We start from the raw sequence: 21,659 nt of genomic DNA on the forward strand, positions 1-21,659 counted from the left end.
GCTCCAGAGGGCTTACCGGACACGGACAGGAAGTCGTCGATGGAGGTGATGTCGTCGACGGCGTCCGTGAGCACGCGCACCTGCTTCTCCCACTGCTCCTTGAACAGGTCCATGTTATCTTGGGCCACCTTGCTGTTGGGTTTGGCAGCCAGCGCCAGGGCCGCATTAATCACCTGAAATGACCAATTAAGAGTCATTATAGGGTCGCGAGAACCAAAACAAACGCTCCAGAAGCTAGAATGATTTGCATAGCTTAATTAGTACACACATTTATTCTCCGGGTGTCTTTTTTGCCCTCTAACATTAAACTATAATTCATTGCAGCATTACGGTACGCTCTGACAATTATTAGCGAAAGACCCCGGGTTGTGTCACGGTCGAGGCGAGAACGATGAATGGTAGTAATTAAAGTGGAGATGGTGGAGCGATGACTGTGAGAGAGTGGGAGGGTGGAAAGATACCTGAGGACACAGGGTCTCCAGCTGCATCGCGGCCATACGCACCAGCTTCACGCCCTCCTCGTTGTTGGAGATGGAGCAGGCCAAGTTAGCGACCTACAGACAAAGAAAGTGTTAGGATCCAAAGCAAACCAAGTGTGCACAGGAGTTAAGACTGGGAAGGAGAAAAAAAAAAAAAAAAAAAAAAAGCTTCCTGGGTTTTTGAGCGTGTCGGATTTCCTATAATTCACCGTGGGTGAATGGTTTTTGAGAAGGAAAGATTTGCAGTGATCTAATCAGCGCTCTGCCACACAGCTGCTACGGTCACTGTCCAAAAAAGCCAGCAGAAGGAAAGCGTTTACAGCTGGAGAGTAAATTCTCTATATACAAAAAAATGTATACAAATAATATAAAAAATAAACCCCACCACAATCTCTTGTATTCACTAAGTCAAGAGCAGAATCCCCCCTTGAGTTTATGTTTCTTGGAATTTGCACATGTAACTATTTGTCATCTTAAATATCTTAAAGAAGCTCTTTCACTGAAAGAAGAAAAAAATAAAATAAAATAAATAAAAGTCGAGAGTTGAGCAGCCTGGAGAACGAGACTCGTTCATTAAATCCCTTCAGCATAAATAAAGCTGACAAAAAGCACTCTCGCAAACAATGACTGTGAAATGACCGGGCTCGTGGGGAAACGGGACAAAACGACTGGTAAATAAACATGAGTGACCAATAAAATCCTGGAAAATGATCAATCTTCAGGCTCGGGACTCACGTCTATTAATGGACTTTATAGTGTTTAAAAGAACAAGGTTTTATAACAATATAGTTCAAACTGGAAGGGATTTAAAAAGCCTATTGAACGACCTGGAATATGCCAGCAGAGCGGGAATAAACGTATAAAGTACAGCCATCAATAACACGGTTTCTTTTAACAGACTGGGCGAGTAGAAAAGCTATTGATGGAAAATAACAATCGAGCACTCAGAGTCAGGTCCGTCACGAGGCGAGGCGAGACGAGACGTACGCCACTGGAATAAGAGGAACAGAATGCCTTGGTGTGTGGGATGTGAATACGCCCCAGCTGTGCACAGCGCTGCCTCTTCTTACTTTTTGACCAACAGGAATTATGGACAGCTTCCCTCACCCGTGGGACTAAAAGCAAAACAGAAATGCATCAGCGAAAAAACTGGAACACAAAAACAGGGACGGCAAAGCCAGAATTTCTTTATTTTTCTACTGTGAACGCAGAAATACAGAAAGACGACGGCAAATCTGGAAACGAGGCAGCAAATCAGGTAACAATGCAACCAATTAGCATAAAACCAAATCAGGAAACGAGGTGACATCCAATCCGTAAAGAAGACCCCCAATTTAAAAATGAGGCAGCCAATCAGGAAAAACAAGACCACCAAATTAGGAAATGAGGCAGCCAATCAGGAACCAAGTGCAGCTAATCCAGAAAACCCAAGACCACCAATTTGGAAACAATCCAGAAACAAATTTACCCCACACACAAAAAAAAAAGTCCTGGGCATTAGCCATCACTTCCCCAGAAGTCTGCTGCCGTGGTTCCAAATGTTCTGACACACTTACAGGTTCTGCATCTCTGGACCACAGCGGCGTGACCGAGCCGCCTCTGAAACGCCAGACAGCGCTGAGGCGGCGATTCTGACGAAGAAACGAAATCCGACAGGAGAACATCAAAACCAAACAGAGTGGAAGTGCATACTGTTCCCATGAAAGCTGCACATTTAGCTGATAATGAGCTTTGTGAATCCTGGGCCACATATTTTGTGGTATTTCATGTATATATGCATTAAAAGAGAAAAACCGAGTTCTGGGCTTGTAATATAAACGTATAAAAAAAAAAAAAGAAATGATTGGACTCGGGCCGTTCTATAACGGTGCTGATAGAAACACGGTGGATCAGCAGAATTGCTCGGAGCTGCTGAAAAGTAAGCGGCGACTGAGGTGATGAAAACTCTGGAGAGAAGTGGAGCGAGTGTATAGTTAGCTCAGTGTGTGTAGGGGGACTCGTGGCCCGTCACACTGCAGCCGAGATGATAAAAGCGAGTCCGTCCTTCCTCCGTCCGTGCTCCTTTTACACAGGAAATATGACTGGAGGAATCTTGTGTCTGGGATTCGGCAGGAGGATCTGCAGATTAAATAACCCTGTGACTGATGTTAGCGCAGGAAACGCAGTTTAAAATGACGCTGTGGAAAGTTGTAGCTCGGTGGTTTATTCATTGGATTTTGGATCCGAAGGTCAAGAGTTCAAATCCCAGCCACACCAAGCTGCCGCTGGGCCCCCTGAGCGAGGCCCTTAATGAGATAAATACAAGTCTCAGCCTCAGATGTGAGGGAGGAGCAGTGTTATATTTTAACCAGAGCTTTCAAACAAAATTAGAACATGCACAAGTCCTTCCATGACTTCTTCCTTTATTACTATTACTAAAAATCTTAAAAATATATATATATAAGCAATTAAATATATAATAATTATAAACAATTGCCTTATAATTAATAATATTTATGACAATTTAAAATTATGATTCAGTTATTTTACTTTAATTCGGTTTTTAAAGCAGCTTTACAGAAATGAAGAAATAAGCTTTACACGATAAATGGTGCCTAATAATTGTATCCATGATGAGCGAGTCAGTTGCGACAGTGGCGGGTTACAAGCCCCTGAGACGGTATGAGGGAGGAACCTCGAGAGGAACCCATGCTCATTGGTGAGGCGTACTGTTCGGTGAACTGTTCATTGATGGACGCTTGAATGCGGAACTGTCCGTGGTGACTGCGGTGCTGAACTGTTGCAGCAGACTGTATTATATTGTATACAGTCGTATTTATGAGTTTTTACTTGGCAGGCAGTAAAAGCAGACTGCTTTCCGTTACCGTGCGTGTTGCAGGAACACTGCTTTATCCAAACGCTAATTAAGTCGATGAAAAAATAAGTGAAGTATCCGAGCTCGTGATCTTTACGATGATGGACTAGCGCTCGCCGTGAAGAACGAGTCTAATATCGCAGGAACCCGCACACTGCGCTTTTCATAGCCTCGTTATCGGAACGGGAACGGACGAGTAGCAAAACCCATGAGCTCGATACTGACGTTAATGCAGTCCTATTAGAAGCCCTAAAGGGTACTTGGGTTGTTAATGGAAGTGCTTCCCTGGACAGCAGCTACTGTACGCCTTCAAAGCACTTCGAGAAAATGGTACTCGAATCAGCCGGCGCAAAAAAATCCACATCGTCACCTCTTCGGTCGCTCCGTGTTCGTTGCACACTCGTGTGGAAATGCTACGTACGTGAGCGTGATTAATGGAGGGGAGAGGGGAAAAAAACCCTGTTAAACCGATTATGATCGGTATGTAAAATACGTCTGAGGTGAACGATCGCTCCGGAAAAGTGACGACTGACTGCGAGACGTCTTGTTTATACAGTAGGTTCAACACCAGCCGTTTCGCTCAAGACGTCCTCCTTAACGGTGAACTCTAATAATAATGGCACCCTCTGCAAATATGAGCGAAGAAGGCTGCAAATTGTTTTTTGTTTAAAAAGAAATAATTTTAATTCACAAAAATACGCCTCATAGATAAACGATTGCGAGATGTTTCGCTAGATTTTGGGGAGCTTTTGTGGAGATTCGTTCAGAAGCAAGGGTGTTGGTAAAGACAGGCTCTGATTTAGGTGAGGTGAGGAGGCCTGGGGTGCAGTCAGTGTCTACAGCTGGAGCTCTATAGCAGGAGATCTTCCACTTCGACCCCATGCAAAGCAGATCTTCATAACTCCAAGTTCAAGTGAAGGAAAAATTTAGACGCCCAAACACAATTGTGTTGTCCCGATACTTTTGTCCGAATTGTGCATTTTCAGCAGGATTCTTTTTTTTGTTGTTGCAGAAACCCACCAAACCCAGACACACCAGTCATCCAGCATGACAAACCAAGAGGATGTTGGTGTGAAAGATCTCCTGCTATAGCGCTCCATCCCTATTGAACCCCAAACCTTCTCACGTCTCCATCAGAACCAGACTTTACCAACACCCTTGTGTCTGAATTCATCTCAAATCTAGTGGAACATCTTCCCAGAAGAGTGGAGCTTGTTAGATCATACCTTCTGTTCATGTGTCTTATCCCTAAGATCCATTATATTTTAAAAGCTTGACTGTTCAGGCAGCTGAGCATCACTTGGAGGCTGTTTTTTGTTTGTTCCTTGCTAATAAATTCAAGGTCTATACGCAGGGTTTGTGTACCCATGCACACCCGTAGAGAGTAGTAGTCATCTTCGTTGCCCAATACCAACCCCTACAAAAATCTCAGAATTCAGAAGCAATCTCCTGCACAGTGGAGAGAGATAGAAAGGTCTCCGGTGTGCTGAGGTTTTGAAAAAAAAAAAAAAAAAAAAAAGGAAGAAAGAAAGAAAAGAAAAAAAAAACTTGGCTTTGCGACTGAAAGCTGGTTTCTGCAGGGAAGGTGCTCGAAGGAATCATTCGGAAAGCACAATAAGAGCAAATCAACACTAGCGCACTGTTCCATTTCTTTTTTTTTTTTTTCCCTCCGCCTCCTCCTCCTCCGACCGCCGTGTCTCGCGCAAAGATCATTCGCGGCTGCATTCCTGAGCGCAGTCTCCCCACACAATGCGAGCGAGCAAAAGGAGTCACTTTCAACTGCCCTTGTGAAACGCCCCGGCGCGAGGAACGAGACTAAACACTGGGGCCGTTCGGCTCGGCAGGAGCCCCGTCCTGTTACAGTCGCGGGTATGAACGCAGCGCTCGAGACTGCGGTGAGCGAATCCAGGCGTAAAAGGGCACGCCTGTGGTGCGTATTTAACAATTACTACGCCTTTCTTTTTTTTTTTACGTCGAAGTAAAATTTACAAATAAATAGGAGTATTAAAACCGGACGGACGATACGGAAAGAGTCGGCTGGCAAAAACCGACGCAGAGAGTGTTGTGGAATTTACTTTTCATCCCCTGCTGCAAGAAAAAAAAAAAAAAAGGTACAAATAAAATGAACATGAAAAGAAAGGAAAGAGCACATAGTGAGAATCTGAATATATTTCCTGTTCCCACAGGTTTAACACTGCAGCTTCAAAATAATATACACATATATAGATTTGTTTTTCCTCCAAGTCTGCACAGCTGTCAGTCTCTCCATCAGGAAGAAGAATAAATACAAACAGTGTGCAGAGCAAACACGAAAAAAACTAATAAAGAAATAAAGAAATAACATCATTCCGGTCTATAAGTGTGTGAGGAAACATGAATATACAGAGAGAGAGAGCAAGCGGTTTTAATCCTGTAGGTGCTTGCTGTAGGTGAACAAGGCTGCGGTCAGCACATCTCAAGTTGGATTTGCGAGAACTCTTGAGCTCCTGGTGAGTGTGTGGCCTCTGCGTTTTCCCATCACTTTCCCTAAAAGGCTGAGTCACTAGTGCTCAGGCTCCTGTTAGGAACGGGGACGCAAACACGTCTTAATCTCACAGGCTCCGCCCACTCAGGCTACCGACCGAGAGGAGAGCTTCAGTCTACAGAGATCTCTTATGAGATTCAGTGTTAAAAGGAGGAAGTCTGATCGACTCGTCTGTTCACTGGAAGGACGTGAGCGAATCAGGATGCAGAAACAACCGACACACGAAAACTCAGCAACAAACGCAAGAAAAATAAACTGCAACTCCAAATCAGCCACCTCCGAAACAAAACATGAGCAGGAACAACGGCAACAATCACAATCAGCCCCAACAGCAGCAACAACCGCAACAAGAAAACCAAACACCAAAGCAACCAGCAAAATCACCTGCAACAATGTTGCACAAATGCAACAACCGCAACAAGAAAACTAACGACAGAAACAATCGAAATCAACGCCCAACACTGCACAGCTGTAAAACAACAATCAGAATCAATCGAAACATTGCACAGCTGCAGCAACAACCACAAGAGGAAATCCAAACCTAAACTGCAACAGATGTGACGACGTTACACGGTGGCAGAACCTACAACTGCAACAATCAACGCAACACTGCACAGCTGCAGCAAATGCAAGAAAACCACTGCAACAATGATTAAAAGAGAAAAACTAACCTGAAGGAGTCATCACACAGATGGAAGGACTGATCCGTCCCGCTAACATCGGCTCGGGTTTCTTGTTTGCGGTCGCACAATAAGAAACTCGATGTCCTAGTGTTGAGACTAGGAACAATTCCCTCGAGACACCACTTAACCTTGGCTACGGGGTATATTTTTGCTTCTCCGGCTGGGGCTTAAAAATTGGATTTGTGGTCGTGACCGTCCATACAAATGCGCTGATTTGTGCTGTGGGTGGACTGCAGGCCTGCCGGATTCGCTCCAGTGCTGCCAAAGCGGCCACTTTCCGAGCGTAGAAAACGCACCAAGTAAAAAGTTCGCAGTTCACGTGCGGATCGAGTGGTATGATGGGAAAATAGAACAGGTCGTTAGGACGAGAGCACTCGCTGTGGAGCAGAGATGTCATGGTGATTAATTTGAGTTCATCTCGGCATTAATTACGTGAGATTATCTGCATTAGAGGGATGTTTTCGCCTGAATGACCTCCGGGTCAAGAGTCGCTGGTGTGTGCTCGAGATCAGCTGCAATTCAATCACCTAATCAGAGGTGGGTTTCGAGAGTGGAGACACGTTCAGGCTATAAAACAAAACCTCTGTCTCTATAATAGGATCAGTGGTGACCAGATGCAGCATTGCAAGGCAATACAGTGAAGCCCCAGGTCGGACTGAGGCAGCCCCCTGCATGCCCAGATAAAAAAAAAAAACCCACTACTTCTGATGAAAATAAATACCTCCGATACAACTAATCGCCGGGGCCAACGGGTCCCCGCAAACACGCCGGGCCAACGGGTCCCCGCAAACACGCCGGGCCAACGGGTCCCCGCAAACACGCCGGGCCAACGGGTCCCCGCAAACACGCCGGGCGGGCCAATGGGTTTCAAAAACCCTCACCCAAAAAATCAATTAATCAAAAAAACATTTTCCCACAGGTCCCCACAAATGCTCACCCATGAGTCAAAGGGAAAAACGTTTAGCCACAGGTCCCCGCAACCGTTTGCCCACGGATTATTCCAAGTTAACACTTATTCAAACTAATACACAGCCACCACCCATTCAATTAAACACTATCCACCTATCCAAGAGTGTTGATCTTGAAAAAAAAACAAGACTACCCTTCAAACTAATGCACCTTTAATCACCTTCTCTTCAGAGACAAACGGAGACGTGGAATGTGGGTAAACCTAAAGGACTTTCATTATCTCAGAGTCACTGCGCAGGCAGATTAACACGAGGAGCAAAAAAAATAAAACAAAGTATAAACCAAGCAATAAAAACGGAATGGCTTTCCAAATCTCATAAAGGAAATTTTTCACGTTAATCGTTTAATTAAGGTAATAATTACAGCAGACTGCAATTAGGACACGTTTTATAATCCGAGCTCAAGTCTCTTCTGTCCTGCGCTCAGAAGAAATGATTCTCCAACAGCACGTTTTTGCGAAAGACAGATCCTTACAGACCTTTTCATTCCCATTTATATAAAATAAAAAAAAAGAAAAGAAAAAGAATAAGACGAAATAAAAAAATTAACTGCTCCATAACTAGCGGATGAACAGGTTTTAGGAGACAAAGTGAGCTCTTTTCGTTTCCTCCACGGAGCAGGAAGATGAAGCAGGCTTTGAGTGCGGCTGAGTGACGGGAGATCATTCCTACCTCGATCAGCTTGTTGGCGTGCTCGCGGAAAACCTGGGCGTAGTCCTTCACCTCCTTCTCGTTACCATTTTTGGCAGCTTCGATGAGGACCAGCAGGGGGACGTTGGTCTCCAGGAACGAGTCGGACACGTGGTCCATCACGGCTTTCCTCAGCTAATGACAAGCAAATTACAGGGTCATGTGATCAAAATGCAGTTTCTTTCTGACCGATCAAAATCGAGACTCCATCAGCACTGAAGTAATAAGTGTCTGGGTGGAATGAAGGTGTTTGACCAAACCTGTCTGCGCAGATCTCTGGTCTTCTTGGTCATCCGGTCGATGGCGGTGTTCAGGGCGTCACTTCTCTCCTTGCGTCCGGCCTGAAAGAGAACAAGATCATCAGGATAAAAAGATCATGACTTACTGTACTGTTCAAGACTCCCGAGTAGACATTTTATACATAGATGATAGTTTTGAGCTTTAATAATAATAATATGCTTTGATAAGTATATTTTAAAGTGCCACAGAAACCGGGCATTTTAACCGACTTTGGAGCTCCATTACAGCTCCTAATGATTCTAGACCTGTAGAACTTTATTAAATAAATCTTTTATAAACGTAATTAATTTTTAAGAATATGCCAAACCTGTAGTAGATTATGCATTTTTATTTAGGCAAAAATTTTAACTGGTCAAAAACCTTTTTTTGCTTGTAGCCCTTAAAAACCTTCTCGAACCAGAATTTAGCATGTCGTCATGTTGGATATTAACAGTGTAGCATTAACACCATGAAGGTAATAAAATACAGCCTTGTTTTCTCATTTCACAGCTTGAAAACCAGGATATTGAGGTTATAATTCCTTCTGAACTCATGCTGATCACTGTTTAGAGGATAATCGTATGGGAAGTGATCTTTGTCCGGTTCCTGCTTCGTCTTGAGAAATGCTTTCGAAAAAGTCTTTGGAAACGTATTTTTTTGGCTTGTATTTATGCATGTTGTATTCTGCAGCCAGTCCTTTGAGAGAAAAAAAGTTGTTTATTTTCCAAATTTCTCTTCGATTCCCAAAAGCGCTGTGAAGTACACGCCTGCCAATCTCTTCTCTAACCGGCTGAGTTGATTATGAGAGGTGTGCCGTCCTCTAAAGAGCTTATTAAAGGCTTATGATGATGATGAGAGACAGCAGGAACAGTGCTGGTCACGGCAGATGGGCTCAAAGAGACGAGCTCAGAGTTCTTAAACTGAAGGTATATTGATGATGAGGAACAGGACATGGGTATAAGACTGGATGAAGAAAACATGCCAATGCACCTCATCTCCACAACAACTCGGTTTGGAGCGTAGCAGGTCACCCGAGACGGAAGTCCTAACACCCAATCGTGTTTTTGCTCTAAAGGTAATGCTGATGCACCTCAAAATATATGATCTTCAGAGATGAAAGCGGCTTTGGCAAGGAAACACGAGTACTAGATGCGATAACCGATCACACAAGCGCCCCTTACAGGCCAAATCGTGCCCAGTCGCTTCCATATCGATTCTCCTGTGAGTCGGCTGCCTTAATTGTGCAGGCACTAGATCCCTCACACTTACTTAGCTGATGTTTTCACACAGTTAAGCATGATCAAACCCAGGTTGTCCACAGCGGACACACGTCTCTCAATTTAAAGCGAGAAGAAAGAACGATTTGACTGATGAATACGGTGTTTAAGGAATCGTTCCTTTCTAATAGATTCCTACTAGAGCGATAACTCGCTAGTATTATTTCTATGCAATTAAAATGTTGCTGAAGATCAGCTCAATATTTTAGCCTGTAGACCCTCCATACATTTACATTTCTAACATTATCCTTTCCAGTGATCTTATTCTATAGAATGTTTCTCACACACACACACACAAGTATTGGGTCACCTGCCCTTTCCTGCCATATGTGGTTCTTTTTCAAACTGTTACAAATCTGGAGGCACTCGATTGTACTTTAGATGTGCTATAATACAATTTTGGAAACCCAGAAAATGTTCCAGCATGGTGATGCCCCTGTGCACAAAGTGAGCTCCTTGAAGATCTGGTTTACATGCTTTAGAGAGGAAGATCTTGCTGCTATAGAGCTCTGATCTCATCCCTACTGAACACCTTTGGGATGAATGGCAACGCTGACTGCACCCCAGGTCTCCTCACCTACATCAGTACCTGTCTTTTGTAATACCATTGTGGCTGATCAACAGAAATATCCATAAGCACACAACAAAATCTAGTGGAACATCTTCCCAGAAGAGTGGAGAGAATTATAAGTACATACTGTACTCATGACCAGGTGACCCAATACTTAAATATATACACACATTTCACGCCACATCTGCCATAAGTGAAAAACCCAACATGATTTTTTTTTCTGACTTTGTGTACGGTCATTGTTATGACTCCTCCCACCCACAAGTCCCTGATGCACACCTGTAGCTTCCAAACCCTGACGGTGCACCAAAACGATGCCAGACGTGACTTTCCTGTTAAACCAAACACCAATTATATCAGGTAAATTAAGCACCTGTGCCTTTCCCTACATCCTACGGCACTATACGAGGAGAAGGCGTCTGCAGGAAGAATGTGTCGAGACGCCCTGGAACGCCGGATTGTTTAATGTAGAGTCAGAATAAAAAAAACGAATAAATCAAACCCATGCTAGATGTGGTGCGAGGCTTATTAGCACGAGGTCCCCGGTGAAAGTGCAGCTGCGCTTTAAGAATCTCTTTTAGTGCGGCGACCAAACGGAACAAGAATACAGGAGAGGCTCCAGCTGGCTGATCCGTCACGCTGGAGCGCACGGGTTTGCGGATCGTCGAGCGCTTTTTCGTGCACGGGCAAAAAAAAAAAAAAGAAAGAAAAAGAAAGAAAGAAAGCAATAATAAAAAATAATAAAAATGATGAGCAGGCTTTACGAATTATAAACTGGGTTGGGGCTGAAAGGACTGCATTCTCCCAAAGTCTAAACACTGACCTGAATGTTTCACCTCAGTGAACTTGTATAAATAAAGCAGAAAACTGGGGGAGACTCACGCGGCTCTCCGGATTAGTCAAAACGCTTTATTACGTCCGGGTGCTACGACACTCTTACATCACGGTGGTAACACGTGCAGCACGGGATGACTATCAAAACGGAACAAGCTGAACGAATAGGCCGGCTAATTGCCAGTATATATCATTAGAATAGCATCAGCTAATCAGGGGACATTGATTCGTTAAAATTTTATTTCATAATAAAAACAAGGTGCATCTCAGAAGGGAAGACAGGAATAAAAGAAGAAAAGGAAATCTATTTTTTAAGACCAGTATGACCACACACACGGATACAGATGGGGGGGGGGGGGGGGGGGGATGCATTTGGGGATTTATAGTCGGGGTTCCCCCCCCCGCTGTGAATTTTCCCTCTATATGATACGATATGATGGATTTTTTGGCAACCCAGAAAAACGTGGAGAGGGATGGGGAGGGGTGTTGCAAAAGAAAAGAAAAGATGAATCAAATACACAATCACTACATGCATGTGTGAGGGGAAAGAGAATGGAAGAGCGAGAGAGGAAGACGGAAACGAGCCGAGCAAGAGAGAGAGAGAGAAAAAGAGAGCGGGTGAGAGAGCGAGAGAGAGAGAGTGCGCGCGAGAGAGAGAGAAACAGCAGTGATGATCGATGCCAGTCTGCCACCACTCTGTAGCAGCGAGAGGCTGCAACAAAAGCGTAGCATACAGGCTCATCTCCGCTCGCCCTGCATCTCTCCGTACACAACGCAACCCAGACTCGAGGAGCTGCCTCTGCCTCTCATCAACAAGTTACCACTAAAAGGACCCTCAGCGATGGAGAAACGAGAGAGCGAGAGAGGAGTACTCGCGCTTCAATTAAGCAACTGAGCTGACATTGCGGTGGAAAGGAAAAGGAAGGGGGGAAAAAGGGGGGGGGGCACACTGTTCTCGAGGGTCGCTTTGGATACAAATCAATTCGGGGGGAAAAAAAAACTAAAATAAATAAAATAAAAAATTACGGATTCCTGGAAGCAACAAGGATGAGGGACCGGTCCTAATTTGGGAAGTAGATCGAGAAGGAGGGAAGAGAGGAGGAGAAAAAAATATATATATATATATAAAAAAAAAAAAAAAAAAAAAAAGAAGGGAATTAAGGACCACTGAATAAATAAATGGAGGGACGGAATCGTGGCGCAACATGGATCTTGTGAATTTCTTTCGGATGAGGCGGCTTGGCGTCGCTTTAGTTGACGAGACCTCGGCTCAAAAGGCTTTCTTCCCTCTGGATTTCCCCTCCGTCTGGCTGTTCCGGGGATCTTCAGAGAAAGACAGTTGAATGCCACCGTCGATGTTCACAAAAGAATGGGTAAGTTAGCGCTTTTTATTCACGGAGCGTGGACCTGAATAGGAAACAGAATGGAAGGGGAAGAAAAAAAAAAAAAAAGCAGCAGGAGGTGGTGTGGGGGAACGAAAGAGCAAAAAAAAAAGAGGTGGTGGGGGAGCGGGGGGGGGGGGGGGGGGGGCCTCGCATGCTACCCAGAAACATCCATGTATTTAAAATGTCGTCTTTTCTTTTGCCGTTCTTTTCATTCCGATCCTACAAAGTGTCGAAAAAAAAAAAAATGATGGCGTTTGTTTGCCGTAGTGCAGGGTAGAGCAGGGGGACGAGGGGAGAAAGGAAAAGTGAAAAAGAAAAAAAAATCGGTTTATAAAAAATCAATAAATAAATAAAAACATGAAAGATGAATGAAAGAAAACTGAGTAATATGGATCATAATTGGCATAAATGCAGGGGAACGGATAGTTTCTTACAATTTTTTTCTATAAATTACTATAAATTCATTTCTAATTTATTACAAAAAAAAACATCAGTTATTATATGTACACAATTAAATGATGCTCTACACTATAAAACCCTGCATCATTTATCCCCCCCCCCACAACCACCACCACCGTACAAAAAGATTGGGTTGCTGCTCAGCACAGTGAGCAAAGATTGTAAGAGAAGGAGAGGGGGGAGAGGGGGGATTTCAGATATCAGATTTGCCTCCTCGGGTTTATTTTTTTGTCTTTAAACCCACGCAGGTTTCCATTCAAGGTGGCCATTAGTGGGACGAGCACCAGCGGCACTTTGTGTGATCAGCATGCTCCTGTGCCTGCCTCTCACATCGTGCACAGCCTGCCCTCAGAAATGCCGCTGCGAGGACCTGCAGTTTTACTGCGACACGCAGGGACTCTTGGCGCCCCCAGACGGCGTCGACAGAGGAGCCCTGGGACTCTCGCTCCGGCACAACAGCATCGACGAGCTGAGACCGGACCAGTTCTTCGGCTTCACCCAGCTAACGTGGCTTCACCTGGACCATAACCAAATACTCACCGTGCATGAGGATGCCTTCCAGGGGCTCTACAAGCTCAAGGACTTGAACTTGAGCTCGAACCGCATCACCAAGCTGCCCAACACAACCTTTATCCACCTCATCAACCTGCAAATCCTGGATCTATCCTTCAACCAGATGACCGCTCTGGAGCCCGAGCTCTTTCACGGGCTTCGCAAGCTCCAGATCCTTCACCTGAGGTCTAACTTCCTGAGGACCACGCCTGTCAGAGCTTTCTGGGACTGTCGGAGTCTGGAGTACCTCGGTTTAAACAACAACCGGCTTCGGAGCCTGGCTCGGAACGGGTTCGCCGGGTTGATAAAGCTACGGGAACTCCATTTGGAACACAACCATTTAACCAAGATCAACCTGGCCCACTTCCCGCGTCTCGTCGCTCTTCAGTTCCTCTATTTGCAGTGGAACAAGATTAACAATTTGACCTGTACCATGGAGTGGGAGTGGACCACTCTGGAAAAACTGGATTTAACCGGGAATGAGATTCGCACGCTAACCCCTGAGGTGTTTGAAACTTTACCGAACCTTCAGGTTTTACTGCTGGATAACAACAAGTTGACCAGCCTAGATATTCAAACCACGGATATGTGGAAGTCTCTGAACATCATCGGGTTGTCGAGCAACCTTTGGGAATGTACAAAAAAGATTTGCAACTTGGCGGGTTGGCTTAGTAAGTTTAAGGGCCGATGGGAGCATTCGATCCTCTGCCACAGCCCCGAGTTCACGCAGGGCGAGGAAATACTAGACGCGGTTCACGGATTCCAGCTCTGTCAGAACATCTCGGCACCCGTCATACTGAGCAGCACCACAATTGAGGCCACGTTACCCCAACAGTTCACGAGCTCGTTTTTTGGAAATATGCAGACGCCGACACAGGACTTCTACCCGGACGATTTCGGGAGCTTTACCGTCGTCACGACTACCACCTCCACCCCTCAAACTCCGCAAACCACCACAGCTAGCACCACCGCCGACGCGGAAGACATGACCGAGGACTACGGGATGATGGACAACACCCAGTTGACGCAGAGTGTCATTATAGGTACTATGGCCCTTTTGTTTTGCTTCGTTCTCATCGTTTTTGTAGTGTACATCTCTCGGAAGTGCTGCCCTCCTACGCTACGCCGGATCCGCCACTGCTCGGCCATTCAGAACCGCCGACAGATGAGGACCCAGCAGAGGCAGCCGATGGCGGACCTGGCTACGCAGGTGCCCTATAACGAGTACGAGCCGACGCACGAGGAAGGTGCGCTAGTGATCATGAATGGCTACGGGCAGTGCAAGTGTCAGCAACTGCCTTACAAAGAATGTGAAGTATAAACAGTTTATTTATTTTAGCGTATGGGTTTCGCCATTTTTCAACCGTTTTTTTTTTTTTTTTTTCGAAAAGATACAGGGTTCTTTTTGAGAACTTTTCCGGTGTGGAAATAATGCGCATTTTCCCGTTGGGTTTTTTTTTTTGGGAAGGGGGGGGGACAAAAAGAAAAAAGGATGGAATTGAAACAAGCTGTATAAAGAAGCTCGAGTTTATTTTTATAGTATGAAAGCAAAGAGCATATCAAGCTGGGGCAATCAATCTCAGACGGTTGTACGTGAGATTCGTCATTGCGTTATTAGTCACTTATCCAGCAGCACAGAAAAGACAAGAGAGAAACAAAAAGCCAAAATCATCTGGAACTACCAGGTCCAGGAAAAGAAAAAGAAAAAAGAAGGAAGTTACTATATAGGAAAATGAAACTGCATTCTTATTCTGATCGCCGATTCCATTTTATAACGTGGTAACAGTCCTGTGCAATACGGTGCACGGAAACACAAACTGGGCGAGAGAATGAAAAATAGAGATTTTTATGGTGCACGTTAGACTCCACTATAGATCTCCACTTAACACAAAACACACAAAAAAACCACAAAAAAAAAAAAAAAAGGTACAAATGACTGGTTTATGGTTTTGGTTCAAACAGCATTTTTACTTGTCTTTTTTCTGTTTGTTTTTTCTTTCAAGGAAAAGCACTGTAAAATTGTACATCACATTTAGCTCACAACGCCAGAATTCGACACCTCGAACGTCAAAAATAAATGTCACGTTTGTTTGACCTAACCAAGAGTTCATTTCATCAGACCACACCGGTTTACTACCTTTGTGCTTTTTTTTTTACCCCCCGGCTTGACATCCCCCTCCTTAACATGTCCAAAATGTGAAAAGCTTAGCACTGTGTGTGAAAAGGCTAATGTCCGAAACGTTACCTTTGCCAACTGTCTGGTTCGCTCCGTCTACTGTGACATCAGCAGAGATGAAATAAATGTTACTGACATTTCCTCACGTTACCGTTATGTATATGCACATTCTTACTGTAGTAAAAACAAACAAACAAGACGGCTCAGATAAAAGCGTCCTAGAGTCTGTTGATGTCCACTGTGAAGGTTCGCTACTGCTCTACTGGTGGCGCAAAAACACTTAATGGGGGTTTACCATGTTGTCTGGTTATGGGGAAACTGAAAAACTAAAAGGTTGCAAAAAACAAACTAAACAGAAAAAAGAAACGGCATTGAAAAAACCTGTATAAAAGAAGCTTGAGTTTAATATCAAACTGGGGCAGTCAATCTCAGATGGTTACACGTGTGTGTGTAATATATATATATAAACACACACACACACACACACACACACACACACACACTCTAAATAAAAACCAGGCTTAGTAACAGCCTTTCATCTGAGGGAAAAGGGGGGTGGAGTAGGAAAGAAAGCAGAGCCCGTAATCACATGCGACAGCTTAAAGATTAAACCAATTAAGAACAAGTGAAAAATAATGTCATAATCGGTCTCCCAGACCACTGCTCAAACGAGATTTCCACTGCTCGGGCATTCAGCTGGGGCACTCGCTCAGACACCACGGGTTTCCTTTCCCCGTCTGGTCTCTGTATATTGTGATTCTTGTGATTGACGCCTCCTGCTGCTGTGTTTGAGGAGCGGGGTAAGGAGGTCTCGTATCTGAGGATGGTGAGGATTTAAGTGACGAGGTGTGACAGCGAGGCAGAAGGCAGGGATGAAGGAGGCTCCTGAGAGGGAATCTGCAGTCTCTAAAGCTCTAGGATCAGATGAGAAGAGAAGAAAGGAGAAGGATGACGCATTGGTATGCAGGAGACTTGAGGATGCGTGTTAGCATGGAGGCGAAGGAGCACACGAGCTCAGGAAAGATCAGAGCCGAGGGGCTCGAGGGCAGGGAAGTTGAAACGGCGTCACGTGTGAACAGGAGTCATAAGTGTTCAGGAAGTTATAAAGCAGCTGAAAGCGATTGCTATCCGTCACCGCGAGCTGTGACTGAGGCTCGTTACGCGTTTCTTCTGAGGAGCCACGAAACGCACCGGAGGTATTTCTGTCCACGCTTAAAATAGACAAGGAATCACAAGCGTTGTGGAGCGAGGAGGGACTAGTTACACACACACACACACACCTCCCAAAAAAAAGCGCAGAGAGAGAAAGAAGGGGAAGGAAGGGAGGGAAAAAAATATGGAATTAGGAGGGGAAAAAAAGGAAAGAAAACAAGATGGAAAACAAAATGAAAGAACGATGAAAAAAATAAACAAATGAGAGAATAAGAAGGAACGAGTGAAAGAGAATAAATTAAATGAACTAAAAGAAAGAAGGAAAGCAGGAAGGATTGAAGTAGAAGTGAAAGATCTCCTCTGCAGGTTTGAAAACGGGCCCTCGCTCGTTGTAAAGCGGTAAATTCAAGGAGAATGTCGATAGTGAGAGAAATGTGGAGGGCAATGAGCCGATGCAGCACATCCTTCTGCTAAAACTCTGCATAGAGACGGCAGGAGAGAGAGAGAGAGAGAGAGAGAGAGCGCGAGAGAGCGAGAGAGCGCAAGAGTGTGCAAGAAACTCCTGCTGATGAGCAACACAATTCCTCATGATCCCTGTTTCTCTCTGATCTGATTTTCCTGAACAGTAAAGTCTGCATGTGTTACAGCAAAAGAAAACAGCTGTGTGTTTGAGTTGAAGGAATATCTAAACACGGTTACACACACACACACACACACACACACACACACACACCGCTTTAGCGATCTCGTCTTCTCGAGGGACTGCAGCCCACAGTGTCGGTGCATCCATTTACACCCTCACTCTTATAACACTTTTCATTCTCGTCATGAATCTCCACCTAAACCGAGATTTTATTTCCCAATAAAATGTTCTAGCTGATCTATTTTGGGAGAAGTGCATGTTTGGTGGAACAGAGAGAAGTGTTCTAACTTCTGTTCTTTATTCCTTCACCATCTTTAAAGTTATAGTTACACTGTTTACGCCTTCGAACAGCTTCGATCTGAAACTCCAATACGTCCTCGCTCTATACAGCTACAGGAATAAATCTAGAATTACCAGGGAAATGTCAGAGGAGGCCGTTACCTCAATGTCTGAGTTTTTATTTTCTTCTGAATAAATTACGTTTCCTACATAACCGCTGCAGTGTCCGTTTATTAATTAGAACTCCGAAATGCCTATTCACCATAGAATACCAAGAATTTTCTTACTGCCAAATCTGAACCTGAAGTAGGAGTTAACCAAATCCTCCACATCAATTTGATGCAAAACAGCAAAAATTCTGACTTTGTAAAAAAAAAATAAATAAATAAATAAAAAATTCCAACTTTCTTTAAAAAAAATCCCTACTTTCTTAAAAAGTATCCTGACTTTCCTTAAAAAAAAATCCCAACTTTCTTCCCGAAACATTTGACTTTCTTAAAAAAAAATTCCAACCTTTTCAAAAAAAAAAAATAAAATTCCGACTTTCTTCTCGAAACATTGATATTTTTGTACGGCCGAGACTTTAATCTGAAAATATTTTGATTCTATTATCATATTGCTACAACTTTATTCTTGTAATTTTTAACTTTCTTCTCAAAATATTTAAACTTTATTCTGATTACGACTGTAATCTCTCAATCTTAGATATTTTTTCCACTTATTTAACTAAATTTTTTGCACTTGAACCCCATTGCAATATAAAATCCACAGAAAACATACTGCTTTTTGAAGGTAAGGGGGGTTTGGGGGTGTTGAACCACATGGCATCTTGTCTTCATTTAGATAAGCATAAACATGTGTAAGTAGCAGAACCATGTAGCTGACAGAATATTGCTATGGTCACATGACATCTTTTCTAAAACACAACCGGATGAGAATCTGTGGAGGTCAGATATCGGATATTTCTTCACAAATGAATCCTGAGAGCTTCACTGGAGGTCAGATATTGGATCGTTTCCTTGTGAATGAACGACTGCTTCATCATAGTTTCGATGTGTTCTAGACTCGTACGACATCAAATCACGTGAACCTAAAGCGCATTTATAATCTAACAGCTTTGACGATTCCGATCTGATCCCTCAGGACCCGACATGTGCATTTTCATGATCCTGCTGAAGAACTTTCGGGTCAGATACCATATCTGACCCGAAAGTGTAGTTTGATAGCATTGGAGATTTAGAAATATTCCGAGCATATTTTTACTCCTCTGATGGAAATCTGGACGGATTTTGTGAACAGCAGTCAAGCCTGAATAATCCAAAATCCACAGTGGGGGGGAGAAAGAGAGAAAAAGAAAGGAGAAGGAAATGAAGCTGAATGGAGTGGATTTTCTAGAGGACACTGTGAGGGTAAGAAGAGGGGGCTTTGTGATTGCAGAGCCTCCAGGATGCGCTGGATTTTCCATTTTTTTTTTCCCCTTCACGGCTTTTCAAAACTACAGCAAGGAAAAAAAACCATTAACTCCAGAGGACACTTTTTAATTGGTCGTGACCTTCCTCGCTGGAGGTCTGTGCCTTTATCGTGGGAAATAAAACAGATTCGTCTGTGGATTAAATCTCTCTGGGGAGAGAAGACGAGGGGAGATGTTTTACCTTCATTTTCAACTGTATTCTGTAGAATAAAGCAGGGGGAAGGAATTTTAGCTTGCGCCGAAGGAGTGCGTTTTCCGAATAAACCGAGGTAAAAACGAAAGCGTTCTCTATGTCGGAGGGGTGTTGGTGGTGTGGGGTGTTGGTGGTGGTGGTGGTGGTGGGGGGGGGGGCAGAATCTCTGAACTCTAATACGAGCTGGAGAAGGCAGCACTCAGAGCATGTGTGCGCCAAATAAAGGATTTCCTCCCTTGAGTCCTTGTGATTGAGGCCATTTGAGCGTACACGCAGCACGACTCTGTCCCTCGGGAACCCGGACTAAACGCTCAGTGCTGCTCTGCATAATTCCGCTTTCTCACATTCTACAGATCTGTTAACGGCTCGGCCCGTTACCAAAACCCTGATGACTCGCTATAGCGGCTTCTACATTCTTTTCCCCCCTCCTCGTGCGTTACGTAGAGAACAGGCTCAGGGTCATGCCGCTGTAAGATTTAATAAAAAAACACCGCCGACACAGAAGATGTCGAGTGCTTTTTAATGACGCTTGTGAAAACTCTGCTCTGCTACGACACCTTCTGTAGATGTTACATCAACACCCATGGGTGTATCTTCTTCGACCCATAAAGTATTTTACTGATCCTGATAGCAAGGTCGGATCATACTTGGCAACCAATCGATACAGGATTCAACAAAAAAAAAAACCTTCATGTAAATTAGTACTGGACAAATGTATTTTTATATATGAATATATTAAATATAATTAAATTATACATAATACATATAATATAGCGCTCTGTGCAGCACGCAGTATCTTGTGTGTGTGTGTGTGTGGGGGGGGGGGGGACTGCATGTGGTGTCAGTGATTCGCCTCTAGAGGCTGCTCTCGTAATGACCGCGGAAGCCGGAAAAACTGTTGGTGTGGGTTTTTTATTCAAGATCCGACCAATCAGAATTGAGCATCCTATATGACATTCGCTGAATATTTCCAACTAATTACCCAAAGTCCTGGAGCTGATTAATCACTTTACGCCTGTGCTTCATCATCCTTTCCTCAATACTGTCTTTTGTATTTAAAAACAGTGTGTGTGTGTGTGTGTGTGTGTGTGTGTGTGTGTGTGTGTGTGTAGGGGGGTGAGCGTGAGACAGCCGGGGGACTACATTACACCGTAGGGTATGTTTATTACACCACGCATCGTGTAGCTCCAGTATTAATTTGCCTCTTTGTTTACAAGACAGAAATTAGTCTCAGTTCTCTTTAAGCATCATTTCCCCACAGAGTGGAAGAAGTCGGAGACGTGGCGCTGCGAGAACAAAGCCGTTCTTCTGTTGTCTCTATTCAGGGGCGAGACTCAAAGCTTTTGGATTTGCTCCGGGGGGCTAATCAGCACCTATGACTACAAATAAATAATTAAAAGGGAATGCTGCTGAAGATATCTCTTTGATGCGGTTGGGTTTTTTTTTTTTTTTTTTGGGGGGGGGGGGGGGGGGGGGACAAAATAAAAAGCGCTTGGGTTGAAACGCATTCTTTTTCTGTGAAAGCATCCATGAGGCCAAACTGGGTGGAAAATTTGGTTGGACAGAAGTAGTTGTTTGGTGCCACGTGAGGAGATTCAGGCACACACACGCGCACACGCGCACACACACACACACACACACCGCCCACTCGCTCTTCCGAGGCAGAGAACAATGTGTGAACGCCAGCCGAGTCACGCGGCCGGCGGCGTGGCGTTTCATACTCGTTTATTATCGTGATGACGATGAAGACGACGTCTAAGTCACGTCCTAACGCGACAGACAGACGATACGTTTTTGTAATGCTAAATGGATGCGTGAGTGTGTATGCAGGGACGAGAGAGTCACATTTGATCCACACGTGGTCACCAAGGAAACGGTGCTCAGCAAAAATGGAATCAGCATCCGATGGGTGTCTAACAACTCACGCGCGCGTGTGTGTGTGTGTACACACTTTCCCAACCCAGCATATTTAATTATACGAGATGCAAAAAAAAACCTAAGCATCTTGTGCGTGATCTGAACGTGTGTGTGTGTGTGTGTGTAAGGGGGGGCGTGGGTGACTGTTTGACGGACTAAGCCACCCGGTTTGACAGCAGGAAAACACTGAACGCGCTTGTGTGGGCGCTTTCATTTTTGCGAAAGCGAAACGCTTGATATCCGAAAGATTCGAAAGGAACGCTGTCGACAATA

At 44.3% G+C, this 21,659-nt stretch overlaps 2 protein-coding genes and 1 long non-coding RNA gene across 5 annotated transcripts in view; 1 reads left to right on the plus strand and 2 right to left on the minus strand.

Moving 5' to 3' along the window:
* LOC310729170 overlaps positions 1-21,659 on the minus strand; it is a 226,618-nt gene that overhangs the window by 139,639 nt on the left and 65,320 nt on the right. The window lies entirely within an intron of this gene.
* The window catches only part of ctnna1 (catenin (cadherin-associated protein), alpha 1), a 98,783-nt gene that overhangs the window by 33,718 nt on the left and 43,406 nt on the right, over positions 1-21,659 (minus strand). For both annotated transcript variants that reach the window (XM_083546972.1, XM_083546973.1), the window contains exons 8-11: positions 8,459-8,539; positions 8,181-8,333; positions 462-554; positions 17-173 (exon numbers count right to left, since the gene is read on the minus strand). In XM_083546972.1, the coding sequence (XP_083403098.1) occupies positions 17-173; positions 462-554; positions 8,181-8,333; positions 8,459-8,539 (484 nt within the window). The remainder of the gene's footprint in view (positions 1-16; positions 174-461; positions 555-8,180; positions 8,334-8,458; positions 8,540-21,659) is intronic.
* lrrtm2 (leucine rich repeat transmembrane neuronal 2) lies at positions 11,684-15,654 on the plus strand. Its single transcript, XM_083547104.1, has 2 exons — positions 11,684-12,532; positions 13,252-15,654. The coding sequence occupies exons 1-2, from the start codon at positions 12,529-12,531 to the stop codon at positions 14,874-14,876; spliced, it is 1,629 nt and encodes a 542-aa protein (XP_083403230.1). The 5' UTR covers positions 11,684-12,528; the 3' UTR covers positions 14,877-15,654.

This window comes from Silurus aristotelis (assembly GCF_946808225.1).
Source record: "Silurus aristotelis genome assembly, chromosome: 7".
In the NCBI taxonomy this organism is placed as follows: domain Eukaryota; kingdom Metazoa; phylum Chordata; class Actinopteri; order Siluriformes; family Siluridae; genus Silurus; species Silurus aristotelis.